General features: G+C 49.1%; 1 protein-coding gene and 1 long non-coding RNA gene across 2 annotated transcripts; one reads left to right on the top strand and one right to left on the bottom strand.

The window, feature by feature from the left end:
* Positions 1 to 3,057, top strand: LOC120689191 (probable 5'-adenylylsulfate reductase 1, chloroplastic). Its single transcript, XM_039971512.1, has 5 exons — positions 1 to 168; positions 390 to 681; positions 1,475 to 1,823; positions 1,945 to 2,082; positions 2,187 to 3,057. The coding sequence occupies exons 1-5, from the start codon at positions 111 to 113 to the stop codon at positions 2,730 to 2,732; spliced, it is 1,383 nt and encodes a 460-aa protein (XP_039827446.1). The 5' UTR covers positions 1 to 110; the 3' UTR covers positions 2,733 to 3,057.
* Positions 3,058 to 3,355: 298 nt separating this feature from the next.
* Positions 3,356 to 4,607, bottom strand: LOC120696176. Its single transcript, XR_005684033.1, has 2 exons — positions 4,040 to 4,607; positions 3,356 to 3,954 (listed from the first exon to the last, which is right to left on the bottom strand). It is a non-coding gene; the product is annotated as an uncharacterized LOC120696176 (long non-coding RNA).
* Positions 4,608 to 14,287: the final 9,680 nt, after the last annotated feature.

Below are 14,287 nucleotides of genomic sequence, written 5' to 3'. Positions count from 1 at the left end.
TTCCACCCTCCACGCCACAGAAAAAACGCACGAGTCCATAGCACATTTGCTCGGGAGAAATATTACCAGCTGCGAATTTTTTTTCTCTCTCAAAGCCCCAGAGAGCTTCCATGGCTTCCGCCACCGCCTCCATCTCGTCGCACCCCGCCGCCCTTCGCGATGTCAAAGGTGAGTTTAGTTCCGTGGATTTTCAGAAGTTTTATTTGCTCCAATTCAAATTTGGTTGTCTAGAGCCTGATGCTTTGTTTGAATTTGGGGGTTCCGCGTTTGATTGAGCATCCCGTGATGTTTCTACATGTGAAATGCGCGGCTTCGTATCGGAATTCATCTGCATTTGGAGCAACAGTTTGTAATTGCTTTGAAAATTTCTCTTTGTTCTGGCCGTGCAGCCGCGAGGATTGGAGCCATGAGGCAGCAGGTGGCCGTGGCTCCGGCGGCGGCGGCGGCGCGGGGCCAGCGCGCTCGGGCGGTGCGCCCGCTGCGCGCGGCGGAGCAGGGGAGGCAGCCGGTGTCGGCCTCGGCGGCCTCGGCGGCGCCGGCGGCGCCCGTGGCCGACGAGGTGGTGGCCCCCGCGGCGGTGGACTACGAGGCCCTGGCGCGCGAGCTGGAGGGTGCGTCGCCGCTGGAGGTCATGGACCGGGCGCTGGCCATGTTCGGATCCGAGATCGCCATCGCCTTCAGGTGAGCGCCGTCTCCTCTCCCGTGCTCCTCGACGAATTCGGATCCTCAGCGTCTCCCGCGTGCCCGTTAACGCCCGCTACCGCTGGTTCTCGGTGGGCTGGGTTTAGCCGCGGCGAGCGGCATCCGCCATGCTAGCGGCATCGCGGTATCTCCCCGAACGTGTGGCCGTGGATATTCCCAGTAGCCTCCGCCATTTGGCGGGCCACTGGACTGTGGGTCCCACCGGTCGGCCTCTGAAACTGCATGGAACTCTTACTATTGTTTTTAATCAGACTATAGTCTATAGATGATCATATATTCGTAGGCAAGTGTTTATGGTCCTCAGCTCAGATGCTCGAATCCGAATTCTAATAATGCTTTTTAACGCTAATCGGGTAATGGTAGGCTGGTAGTGGTAGCCAAGCCCGTTTGGCTCACCGGCGTCACAGCAGATGCCAATGGATCTGGACGAGCCAAGCTTGCGAGGCGTCCAGGTTCACTGAATCTGGCGTGTCCACTGTCCAGGATAGCGTTCCCCACCGGAGGTCGGGAGCTAGAATCATGGCCCACCACCCACGCGCAACCGGACAAACTAGTTTGACTATCCGACGAAGCCAGAAAAGCCATGGCGTCCAAGATCGATACCGGCTCTGTTGCCTGGTTCTAACAAACCCCTTCCTTTTGATAAAGCTACGTAGTTAGTGTGCTGCTCTCTGTTGCCTGTTTTGCCTTTCGGCCATGATATGGATAGATAGACTCGCCAGGATCACATCAGAAAGCAAGCATCTCAATTCTCACGAACTGTGTCGTGCAGTGGGGCGGAGGACGTGGCGCTGATCGAGTACGCGAAGCTGACGGGGCGCCCCTTCCGGGTGTTCAGCCTGGACACGGGGCGGCTGAACCCGGAGACGTACCAGTTCTTCGACAAGGTGGAGAAGCACTACGGCATCCGCATCGAGTACATGTTCCCGGACGCCGGCGAGGTGCAGGAGCTGGTGCGGACCAAGGGCCTCTTCTCCTTCTACGAGGACGGCCACCAGGAGTGCTGCCGGGTGCGCAAGGTGCGGCCGCTGCGCAGGGCGCTCAGGGGGCTCAGGGCATGGATCACCGGCCAGAGGAAGGACCAGTCCCCCGGCACCAGGGCCAGCATTCCCGTCGTTCAGGTATATATGAGTTCTTGCTTCTGCCATTCCATCCATGGATCCATATAAGATATTTGAATTTTTATTCAGACGGAGTTCAGTTTCTGATGCCCGATTGTGCAAATGGTTGGTGCCAATGCAGGTCGACCCTTCGTTTGAAGGCCTGGATGGCGGAGCTGGTAGCTTGATCAAGTGGAACCCCGTGGCCAATGTCGACGGCAAGGACATCTGGACATTCCTGAGGACCATGGATGTCCCTGTCAACTCCCTGCATGCTCAAGTAAGTTCAGCATTGCAGTTGCAGCATTGTGCTACGGTCATCTGTTTTTTTAGAAGTGCAGGTGACTGATGACAATCTGGATCGACTGTGTGTGTGTTCTTCAGGGGTTCGTGTCCATCGGTTGCGAGCCGTGCACCAGGCCGGTCCTGCCCGGGCAGCACGAGCGTGAAGGCCGGTGGTGGTGGGAGGACGCCAAGGCCAAGGAGTGCGGCCTGCACAAGGGCAACATCGACAAGGACGGCCAGGCGGCGGCGCCCAAGCCCGCCAACGGCAACGGCGCGGCGGGTGCCCCGGACATCTTCGAGAGCCCCGCCGTGGTGTCCCTCACCCGCGCCGGGATCGAGAACCTGCTGCGCCTGGAGAAGCGCGCGGAGCCCTGGCTCGTGGTGCTGTACGCGCCCTGGTGCCCCTTCTGCCAGGCCATGGAGGCCTCCTACGTGGAGCTGGCCGACAAGCTGGCCGGGGCCGGCGTGAAGGTGGCCAAGTTCCGCGCCGACGGCGAGCAGAAGCCGTTCGCGCAAGCGGAGCTGCAGCTGCAGAGCTTCCCCACCGTGCTCCTGTTCCCGACCCGCACCGCTAGGCCCATCAAGTACCCATCCGAGAAGAGGGACGTCGACTCGCTCCTCGCCTTCGTCAACAGCCTCCGGTGAGAGTGAGAGACCGCCCGCCAGGGAGCGAGAACCATCGTTCTCTGTCAGAATTGTACTTAGAGAGGGAGGAGGTATCTGAGAGAGGGAACTGGGGATGATAGGAAGAGAGGGATGGGGTTCAGAAATACTTCAGATGGAGATCATGCATCTCTAGCTCTTGTCACTGCAAACTGTTGCAGGTAAAAACCCGAAGCCTGAGGTCCGGTGTTATAAGGCAAAAGGTCGAGGTTATTTGTGTGTACTTATAGCTAGTGGTGAGTTGGTGACAGAGAATTGTAAGGGTAAAATCAAATAAGAAAATCAGTTTTGGCAGTTCTTTATTGTCCATTCTGGTTGTGAATTTTAACCATTTGAAGAAGGCAAAATTGGCTAGGGGACACTCAAAAAAGATGGCTTTTGCTCAAAGCCACTAAAAATACTTGCCTTTGCCATTGACCATTACAATTCAGTGGCAATTAGCTGCTGGACATTATGACTCATATTATAATATATCCACCTCAAAGAGGTATGGACATTCTGACAAAAGACAAGTATGCTCTTACCCTTTCACATCCATATTTGAGCAATATAAAAGGGCCAATATAACAAATTTTCACTGGACATTTGAACATGCAGTTCAGAAATACAAAATAGCAGGTTTAGCCACATTGGGTTATAGAATTCACCCTTAGAACACAGCATGGTAAAAGAAAAAGGACTTAGAGGTCCAGCAAACCAAAAGAAATGTTTGAGCCACATCTGGCTATCCTGATACTAGCAAGTGCCCACATTAGACCTACAACAAAATACTACATAACCTACATTTCCATTTTCTTGGACCTAACTACTTTTAGCTTTTTCGCCTCTCCCTTCTCATCGACACGCATTGGAGATAGAGCTGAGCAGGTAATGGGCTGTATGGAGCCTTCATATTCCAACATCCTCTTGCGGCTGTAAAATCGATACAAAAGCATGTCAATTAACTGAAGTAAAGATGACAGCCAAGAAGACATAAAGATTTAAAAAGTTATACCCCCTTGTCATCGGACTAGGTGTTTGAACAGGAGAGATGGTTGTACTTGGCGTGGATGGCTCTAGCTGCAACCTTTTTGACATACTGCAATGAAGAAACCTATGAGATTGTAGTAACAGATTTTTTTTTTACATTTTGCAAATGCAGTTGTACCTTCTTGTCGCAGGGCTTGATGTGGAAACAGAAGGGATAAGTCTATTTGGTGTAGCACTGTAAATTGGTTAGATATTCAAATTAGTGGACTACTAATAATAATCATACTCAAGTCAGCTGAAAATTTGAGGGGAAAACTTACAATGGTTCAACAGGTGATGGTTGTTCTTGTGGTGGATCAGCAGCACATGATGTCAGTGCTTCCTTGCAACAAACAAGGCATGCTCTCCAGCCGTCCAACATCATGCACAGCATCTGATTCATCCTTTCTCAGAACACAAACTTGTACGGATAGCCTTCTTGACTCCCAATACATGTCAATAGCATGAAGCAATTTCTGGTCAGAATTGATCTCTTCATAACTACGGCTCATATTATCCAAATATGTGACACGCATTTTGTGTTTAGAGCCAAGCTTAATTTCTGCACTAATATCAAGCAGCAAATCATTCCAATTTGTGCTATCTCTGTCTAGAATCTTAGGAATGTTGCATGCCTCACAATATTGGCGACCATCATCATCAGTAAATTTTACATCAGCACCTACTCGAGCAGCTAGCCTGTAGGACGAATTGGGATCCATCCTACATACCAAGCAGCAAATTTTGCCAATAAAAAAATAACACGACTACAAAAGGGAGCAGAATCGAGCACATTTAGCCCTAACCCTAGAACAAATGGTAGGAATCTTACCCATCAGGAATTCATGAAAGATCAGCTTGCTTTTCGGGGAAAATCTCACTCAGAAATCGTGGAACCTCCATTTGCACTTGCTTCTCGGGGCTCCAACGGCGCAGCTTCCGGTGGCGCGGCCCCTGGTGACGCTTCCCCCGGCGGTGCAACGACCCGACCCGGCCCCTCGCGCCTACGGCGGATGGGTAGCGCGGGCCCCCCGCAGGTGCAGTGGACGAGCAGCGCGTCCCGCGGGTGCGGCGGACGGGCGGCGCGTGCCCCCCTGGCGGGTGCGACGAACGGGTGGCGCGGCCCCCTGGCTCCGCGCGAGTCGCTGGTCTCGGGGAGAGGGATGGTCTGGTGGAGTTTGATGGGTGAGTCAGGGGTATAATAGTCTTTTCGCCTGAGTTCCCATTTAAAAGGAGTATAATAAGAGGTTTAGTGTCCAATACCAAATTACCATGGTTATAGAGTGTGCTATAGCAAAGACACTTTTTTTAGTGGCCAGGAGCAAAAGCCCTGTTTTAACGGTGTCCTATAGCCAATTTTGCCTTTGAAGAATGCGTCTCCTCCTCCCTCGTGTTTGAGGATGGTGCCCGTCGCCGGCCCCGTTCCGCACCTGGCCGACGGCAGCCCAGCCCCCACCTCCTCCTCCTCCACGCTGCCCTCCTCCTCAGCTTCCCCTGCCTGCGCCTTGCAGCCTCTTTCCCAGCCCGGGTTCTCCTCCTGCATGCTCTTTCCGTGGATGCGCTCGCTCCTCGAATCGGCCCGCGGTCTGGGCGAGCATCCGGGCGTCCTCTTCATCGACCTCGTCCTCAAGCACTTCTTTGCACCGGTCTGTGGCAAGCTCGTCCCCAAATCCTCCCCCCTCCTTCGTGCTACGGAGCTCCGGATCACGGTAATTTCCCCCACCCCTCCTCCCTTGCTCTCTGTTCTTGAGGCCCTCTATTTCTGGATGGGTTGTGGATCTGATCACCTCTGTGTCATGGAGGTTGCCCGGAGAATCTACCGCTCCTCGGTCTCTTCCCCTTCCGTCCTGGCGTTCATCGTGTCCCTCTCAGGGCTCCTCCATGGCGGAATTCTGTTTCGCTTCCACCTTGACCGTGACAGTGCTTTCCGTTCCATTCAAATTTAAACCCCCCCATTCCCCGTTCTGTTCTGGGCCTTGCCCACCTGTGACTGTTTGCGGCAGCTTCGACGTCGGCGGTCTGAGCGAAAGCTCCTCCTTTGGCTCCCACTCTGCTCCTCCAGCTGCCCCAATGCTTTCGGCAAGGACTCTCCTCCTCCTCCCTCTGCTTGCCCTGGGCCAGGTCCACCAAAGTCCGCATGTTGTCTCGTTCTGCAGGGCCCTCTCGCAGCGGGCATACTTGGTGCTGTCCCATGCACCAAGTCCACTCGCTCCCCCCCTCCACCTCATCCCCTGCTTTTCCTCCCACTCACGATGGGCTGGCCGGAGCTGACGCCGGCGGCCCGACCTCCACTCCAAGACAAACGGCGAGTGCTTTTGCCGGCGATGGCTCCGCCCCACGTACGTCTGCCCTAACCTTTGCCCAGGTGGTGGCCTCAAATCCCTCTGTTCCTCCCATTCTCCCCAGCCCACCCCCTCCTCTCCTCCTCCCTCCGACCTCTGGCGGCGCTGCTTCCGGTGCTTGGCTACTGACCACCGGCGTGAAGCGTGCCGCGACCCTGTCCGGTGCCGGCGTTGCTGGTCACTTGGACACACAGAAAGGTCCTGCAAATCCCCTCGTGTTCATCTCCCCGGCACTTCCCCGGCCGTTTCTACTCCTAACTCTTCTCCGTCCCTTTGCAGATCCGCCATGCCGTCCTCCCTCTCCACGGCTCGCTCCTCCAACGGCTCCGACGAGGGCTTTGTCTTGGCGTCCTTCATCCCTGTCCCGTCGTCCTCCACCGCTCCTGCCTTGAGTCACGCCGCCATGACTGAGGTCCACGGTTGCACTTCCTCCCCGATGTCAGTCTTCGACTTCCCCAAGTCCCCCTCGCCACCACCCAGCCCACCTCCTTCCTCCCCGCCATCCTTTCCGTCCCCTGCTTCCAGTCTTCCGGGCGAGGCCCCCGATGAGGATGTGGAGGCGCCACATCTCGGCCAGGATCACGGCTCTGACTCGGGCTTTGTTTCATATGCTCCCCCTCCTCCCTTCGACGACGCCCCTTTCGATTCCAGCTCCGATTCTCGTAACTCCTCCCCGCAATCTCGGCGCACCACCTCCCCCACCTTCTTGGGCCCAGTTTCCTTCTGCCACGACCAGCCCTCTTGTTTCTGTTGTTGCGTCCCACACTTCTTCTGCTGCGCCATCCGTTGAGGCCCACCCTGTTCCGCCTGCTGTAGGATCAAGAACACCGACTAGAGGGGGGTGAATAGGCGGTTTAAAAACTAAAGGCAACAACACTAGAGAAATTTAATTAGTAACAAAGGGAAGCCCTATATCAAGCTATTACTATCTCTAGATGGGTTTGCAACCTAGGGTGACAAGATGCAAAACAATCTCTAGTAAAGTAAATTGCTCAAAGTAAAACAAGAATTAAAGTGAGCAAGAGAAGTAACCAAGCTTGACACAAGAGTTTATCCCGTGGTGTCGATGACTTGCCGGTCACCCCTAATCCACGTTGAGGTGGATTCCAAGAATCAACCGCTCCTCTATCAAGAACCTCTTGATCTTGAGCCGGCTTGAAACAAGGAACCGCTCCACACCTCGATTCCACTAGAGTTGCTCTTCACCACTCCGGTGAGGTGAGCACAAGATCTCTCACAACCGAAATCGGGGCTCCTCAACAATCTCCTTGGAGGAGCTCCACGAAATCCTTTGAAAAAGTTTTCACATCCCTTTGAAAAAGTTTTCACATCCATTTGAAAAAGTTTTATGTTGTGAGAGCAAGCATAAGCTAATAAAATTCTAATAGCTTCTAATCTAGCAACGGGAGCGAAAGTTTCACCGAAATCCAAACCTTCGACTTGAGTGAAGCCTTGAGCTACCAAACTTGCCTTGTTTCTCACAACCATTCCATCTTTATTTTGCTTATTTCTAAAAACCCATTTAGTGCCAATAACATTATAATTCTTGGGCCTCTCAACTAAATCCCAAACTTGATTCCGGGTGAAATTATTTAATTCTTCATGCATAGCATTCACCCAATCCGGATCTCTCAATGCTTCATCTACACGGTTAGGTTCAAGAAAAGATACAAAAGAATAATGTTCACAAAATGAAGCAATGCGAGATCGAGTTTGGACACCCTTACTAATATCACCCATGATTTGATCCACCGGATGATCCTTTGCAAGAACATGATGAATTCTTTGAGGAACAATGGGTTCTTGAGTTGATGAAGAAGGTGCACTAGATGAACCAACTTAATCTTGTACTTGAGAATCATCATTACTTGAATCTTGTACAATTGATTGTGTTTGATCATTTGAGATAGAAGTTGAAGGATTAACTCTAATAGAGATAGAAGGACCATCTTCATCTTCATCTTCTTCTCTTGGTCTAACATCACCAATTGACATGTTTTTCATTGCATTTCTCAAACCATCACTTCTCACATCATCAAGATTTTCTTGTTCATTGTGAGACCCATTGGTTTCATCAAACTCAACATCATATGCTTCTTCAACAATGCCATGTGTCTTGTTGTAGACCCGATACGCCTAGCTACTAGATGAATATCCAAGAAGAAAACCCTCATCACATTTGCTTTGAAACTTTGATAACCGAGTTCCCTTCTTGAGAATATAACATTTGCAACCAAACACTCTAAAATATGATATATTTGGCTTCCTTCCAATGAGCAACTCATATGGGGTCTTGTTATGAAATCTATGGCAATACAATCGATTAGAGGCATGACAAGCCGTGTTGATTGCTTCGGCCCAAAAGCTATCCGAAACATTGTATTCGGAAAGCATTGATCTTGCCATATCAATTAAGGTTCTATTTTTCCTCTCAACAAGACCATTTTGTTCCGGAGTGTACTTGGTTGAGAATTCATGCTTGATTCCTTTCACATCACACCATTACTCAACTCTTGTGTTTCTAAACTCACTTCCATTGTCACTCCTCACTTTCTTCACCTTGAGCTCAAATTCATTTTCGGCCCTTGTAAAGAATTTCTTGAATGTGTCATATGTATCGGCCTTGTCATGAAGAAAGAAAACCCATGTATATCTTGAGTAATCATCTACTACCACAAGACAATAGCAATTTCCACCAATATTTCTATATGTTGTAGGACCAAATAAATCCATATGCAATAATTCTAATGGTCTCTCGGTTGACATGACACTCTTAGTGGGATGAGTATTTGCAACTTGCTTTCCGGCTTGACATGCACTACATAGCTTATCTTTTTCAAACTTCACATTCTTCAACCCAACTACTAAATCATGCTTCAAAAGTCGGTTGAGTTGCTTCATACCAACATGACCAAGCCTTCTATGCCATAATCAACCCAAGGATGATTGAGTGAATAAGCAAGTAGACAAATTTGCCTCTTTAGTAGCAAAATCCACAAGATATACATCCTCATGTCTAAATCCCGTAAAGATGTGATCTTTTCCATCCAAGCTAGTCACTACAACATCATCTTTAGTGAAGCTACACTTATATCCACAATCACAAAGTTGAGTGACCGCTAAGAGATTAAACTTGAGAGAATCAACCAACAATACTTTTGAAAGAGAATGATCACTTGAGATAGCAATTGTACCAACTCCTTTGACTTTGCCCCGGCTATTGTCACCAAAGATGATGTCACTATAGCCACCCACATTCTCATCTAGAGAGGAGAACATCATTGGATCTCCGGCCATGTGTTGAGTGCATCCACTATCAAGCACCCAATGTCTTCCTCCGGACTTGTAATTCACCTACAAAGAGGAAGTAACTCTTTTAGGTACCCAAACTTTCTTGGGTCCTTGAATGTTAGTGACCAAGACTTTTGGCACCCAAATGTCATTCTTTTTAGCACCATTTATAGGTATCCCAACAAATTTTGCACTAACATTGCCATTTGAATTTTTCATAAGAATGTAACTTGAATCAAAGGATACGACTTTCTTGTTGGTGCAATTCTTCTCAACATGACCAACTTTCTTGCATTTTTCACAATATGGCTTACCACTACTCTTCACAAAAGTAGTTTTGGTTTGCACAAAAGCTTTCTTCCCTTTCTTAGGAATGTATCCAAACCCTTGCTTGTTCAAGGTGAACTTTTGACTTGCCCAACAATGATTAAACTTGGCTCTACTATCATAGCACTTTCTCAAATCATTAGTCAAGTAAGTAATCCCTTTCTTTAACAAATCATTTTCCATAATGAGGGATTCATTGCAAGATGCGTTATCAATTTTGGTGCAAAAAGAACTAGTAGAGCTAGATCCACAAGGTTTATCATCAATTAAATCACAACTAACACAAATGCTCAATGTTGCTTTTCTTTCATGATTAAGCAAGGTATTGTGAGCTTCCTCAAGCTTCTCATGAGTTTCTTTGAGATTCTCATGAGAAATCTTTAGCTCCTCATAGGAATCTTGAAGAGAAGTAAACTTCAACTTCAAGTCCTTCAACTTAGCCTTTTCCTTTGTCATGAATTCATCGGCATCATTAAGCATTTCAACAAGATCATCATATGAAAGTTCATCAAGTTCACCATCTTGTTGTACCTTTGCACCACCCTTTGCCATAAGACAATGTGGTATAGAGAAGAGTGATGGAGCCTCCATGATGGCGATCCCAGCAACTCCCTTGGATGGCTTGTCATCATCATCATCATCATCATCATCATCATCATCATCATCATCATCATCATCATCATCATCATCATCATCATCATCATCGGAGCTTGTATCAGAATCCCATTCAACAAAATAAGCTTGGCCATTCTTCTTCTTCTTGATGAACTTCTTCTTCTTCTTTTCATCATTTTTCTTGTCCTTTTTTTGTTTGGACAATTGACAATGATATGACCTACTTCACCACAATTGAAGCAAGTCTTGTCCACAAAAGGATTCTTTCTTGATGATTGACCTCTCTTGCCAAAGTTCTTCTTGCTCATCATTCTATTGAATCTTTTGACAAAGAGAGCCATCTCCTCATCCGATTCTTCTTCTTGGCATCCACTTTCTTCTTCATTTTTGCTATCTTGAGCTTTGAATGCCACACTTTTCTTTTTCATATCAATTTCTCCACCATGAGCTTCATCTTGAGATTTCTTGAACATGTCATGAGTGAGAATTTCTCCCAATATTTATGTGGGAGTTGCGGTCTTCACATTTGACCTTACAAGTAAGGTCACAATTGTGTCATATCTTTCCGGAAGACATCTAAGAAACTTGTGGTTGAAATCCCCATCCGGTACCTCAAATCCAAGTCCCTTGAGGTTATTCACAATGTCATTTAGCCGGTTGAACATCTCGACTATACTCTCATCCTTCTTCATGGTGAATTCACTAAAATTCCCTTTAATCAAATATAACTTGGCCTCCTTCACAGTTGATGTGCCCTCATGAATTTCCATGAGCTTCTTCCATATGTCATTTGCATTTATGAGGCTCTTGACTCTATTAAATTCATTCACATCAAGAGCACTAAAGAGCACATTAACCCCTTTATCATTTAGTGTCTCATTTTCCTCATCTAGGGGTGTCAAACTCTTTGGGTCCAAAATGACATATCCATCATTTACTACTCTCCATAGCTTTCTACTCATGGCTTTGAGATGATCCAACATCCTAGTCTTCCAATAATCATAATTGTTTCCATCAAAGAACGGTGGCTTCCCAACATGAATCCCATGATCACTAGTCATTGTTCTACTCCAAGATGGTTAAATCCGCAATTAATTGAGTACTTAGCTTTGATACCACTTGTAGGATCAAGAACACCGACTAGAGGGGGGTGAATAGGCGGTTTAAAAACTAAAGCCAACAACACTAGAGAAATTTAATTAGTAACAAAGGAAAGCCCTATGTCAAGCTATTACTATCTCTAGATGGGTTTGCAACCTAGGGTGACAAGATGCAAAACAAGCTCTAGTAAAGTAAATTGCTCAAAGTAAAACAAGAATTAAAGTGAGCAAGAGAAGTAACCAAGATTGACATAAGAGTTTATCCCGTGGTGTCGATGACTTGCCGGTCACCCCTAATCCACGTTGAGGTGGATTCCAAGAATCAACCGCTCCTCTATCAAGAACCTCTTGATCTTGAGCCGGCTTGAAACAAGGAACCACTCCACATCTCGATTCCACTAGAGTTGCTCTTCACCACTCCGGTGAGGTGAGCACAAGACCTCTCACAACCGAAATCGGGGCTCCTCAACAATCTCCTTTGAGGAGCTCCACGAAATCCTCTTCTCCAAACCGTCTAGGGAGCGGCAACTCCCAAGAGTAACAAGTTGATGACGCTTGCTTGAAGTTTCCCTAATGCCGCAAAGCTCAAACTCTTGATGCAATGCACTAGAAAGCTCTCACACTCTCAAGAATGCAATCTCTAAGCAAGTGTGTGTGAGAGAGGGATGCCTTAGCTCTAAGATGTCAAGTATGCAGTCCAAATGGCCAAGAGAGCCTCCCAAAGGCCGGGCAATGGGTATATATAGACATCCCTCCAAAAACTAGCCGTTACACTCTTTTCTGCGAAATCACGGACCGTCCGCATTTCAAAAACCGGACTGTCCGCCGTTATAAACCAGTGAGTCAGAGTGCATTTAATGCGTGTCAGAACTAGCCGTTAAGCCCTGGCGGACCGTCCGCGCCCCAGGGGCGGACCGTCCGTAGTTATGTGTTCCACACCACCAGAGACCAACAACGTCTCTGGAACAACTTTGAAGTTAGCCTGCGGACTGTCCGTGCCTCAGGAGCGGACCGTCCGCAGTTCACTTTTCAGCCCAAACCAGAGAAACAACCTCTCTGGTACAAATCTGAGATTAGCCGGCGGACCGTCCGCGCCCCATGGGCGGACTGTCCGCCATTCAACTTTGAAGCCCACCAGAGAGACACCCTTTCTGGTACAAGTTCTGAATAAAAGTGGCGGACCGTCCGCCCACCTGTGCCGGACTGTCCGCCAGCCCACCAGAGCCTCTACAAGCTCTCTGGAACGGGATCGGGCTGTCCGCCCCTCGGGTGCGGACTGTCCGCCGTTACTCAGTCAGCTCTCAAACTTAGTCTTTTTCAAATCTTTTCAAAACGTTGTTAGCCCTCATGCATGCAACTAGACATTTTGAGCAAAATGGCACTAGAGACCCGTCAAGCATGAGTATATAACCCCTCTTGATAGTACGGCTATCTATCCAACAAATCCGGTCACTTTTCATCCACTAAACGCCTTGTGACCGGTAAAACGCAAAAGCCCTATTTTATACCTTTGCCTTGAGCCCGAGCTTTGCTCATCATCTCCAAAACTCCATATGTTCACAACCAAATCTCTTTCATCCGTGGATCAACCTATACTCATTATCTCAAATGAAATCGTTAATCCACAGACCATTGTCATTAATTACCAAAACTCGAATTAGGGGCCTAGATGCTTTCACCTGCTCTGCCTTTGACCGGGGAACTCGTGACCCCCCTGCCGCCGTCATTGCTCCGCCTGTGCTGGTGGCCCCTACCCCTTCTCGCTGGAGTCCGCGTCTGGCTACTTGTGAGGATCCCTGTTTCCTCACCATGCTCAGCAAGGCCTCTCTCCTCAAGAAGCGCAAAATGGAGGGCTCCTCTTCTTACAGCCGCACTGCCGCTCCTGCCCACCCTAGGGCTCTGCCGTCTGAGCTACTCGAGGTGGCCGCCTCTGATGATAGCCACCTGACGGTAGTTGACGCCATGGAGCTGGGCGCCGCGTGTGGCCTCTCTACGGAGGAGCTCTCCTCCCTGGAGGATCCGGCTGACACCTCCGCCATCACCGACGTGGGCACGCTTTGCGCGGCCTGATCCTTCGCCCCATGTCGCCCTCTGCAAGCATCCTCTGGCAGCGCCTCGACTCCGTGCTTGCAAGCTCGTCGCTGCCTACCTCGAAGCTCTCTGTAGCCTCTGGTGCTTGTCGCCGTGACCTTTTGTTCACCAGTTGTAGTTCTTTTCCTCTGTCTCTTATGTTTGCTTTTCCCTCATGTTGTATGGAACCTCAGCACGAGCAGCTTTTGGTCTTGCTTTTAATTTAGTTTCACTCCCTGTTGTTCAATTCTGCTCCCCATGAGTAATCGCGCTATTCCCATCATTTGTTGGAACGTTCGTGGACTTGGCCAATCCGATAAATGTTCTAAGGTTAAGCGTGTCCTCCTCTAGAACATCCCCTCCATTGTGTGCTTCCAAGAATCCAAACTTCAGGATGTTCCCTTTCACAAAAGCACAGCTTTTCTCCCCCCAGCCCTGCTCTCCTTCGTTCACCTCCCTTCTATTGGTGCCTCCGGTGGAATCATTACTGCCTGGTTGTGCTCTGACTTCTCCCTTTCCAACTCCTCCCAGGGTGCTTTCTCCTTGACCACCTGCTTCTCTTCCACAGCCTCAGCTCTATCGTTCACCATTACAAACGTTTACGGCCCCTGTGATGATGGTCGCAAGCCAGCTTTCCTTGCTGAGCTTACTGCCCTTGCTGCCACTATCTCCGGTCCTTGGGCCATCCTTGGGGACTTCAACCTCACACGCTCTCCCTCCGAACGCTCCAACAAAAATTTTGACACCTGCAATGCCGAGTGGTTTAACAATACTATAAATAATC

Source organism: Panicum virgatum, chromosome 2K (genome assembly GCF_016808335.1).
Source record: "Panicum virgatum strain AP13 chromosome 2K, P.virgatum_v5, whole genome shotgun sequence".
NCBI classification, from domain to species: Eukaryota; Viridiplantae; Streptophyta; class Magnoliopsida; order Poales; family Poaceae; genus Panicum; species Panicum virgatum.
This window is presented reverse-complemented; position numbering and strand designations above follow the sequence as displayed.

Excerpts from the sequence above, each read along its gene's own strand:
- LOC120689191 (XM_039971512.1), top strand. The coding sequence starts at position 111 with ATGGCTTCCGCCACCGCCTCCATCTCGTCGCACCCCGCCGCCCTTCGC. Across the intron at positions 682-1,474 it reads GAGATCGCCATCGCCTTCAG|TGGGGCGGAGGACGTGGCGC; the intron begins GTGAGCGCCGTC and ends TGTGTCGTGCAG. Across the intron at positions 2,083-2,186 it reads TCAACTCCCTGCATGCTCAA|GGGTTCGTGTCCATCGGTTG; the intron begins GTAAGTTCAGCA and ends TGTGTTCTTCAG.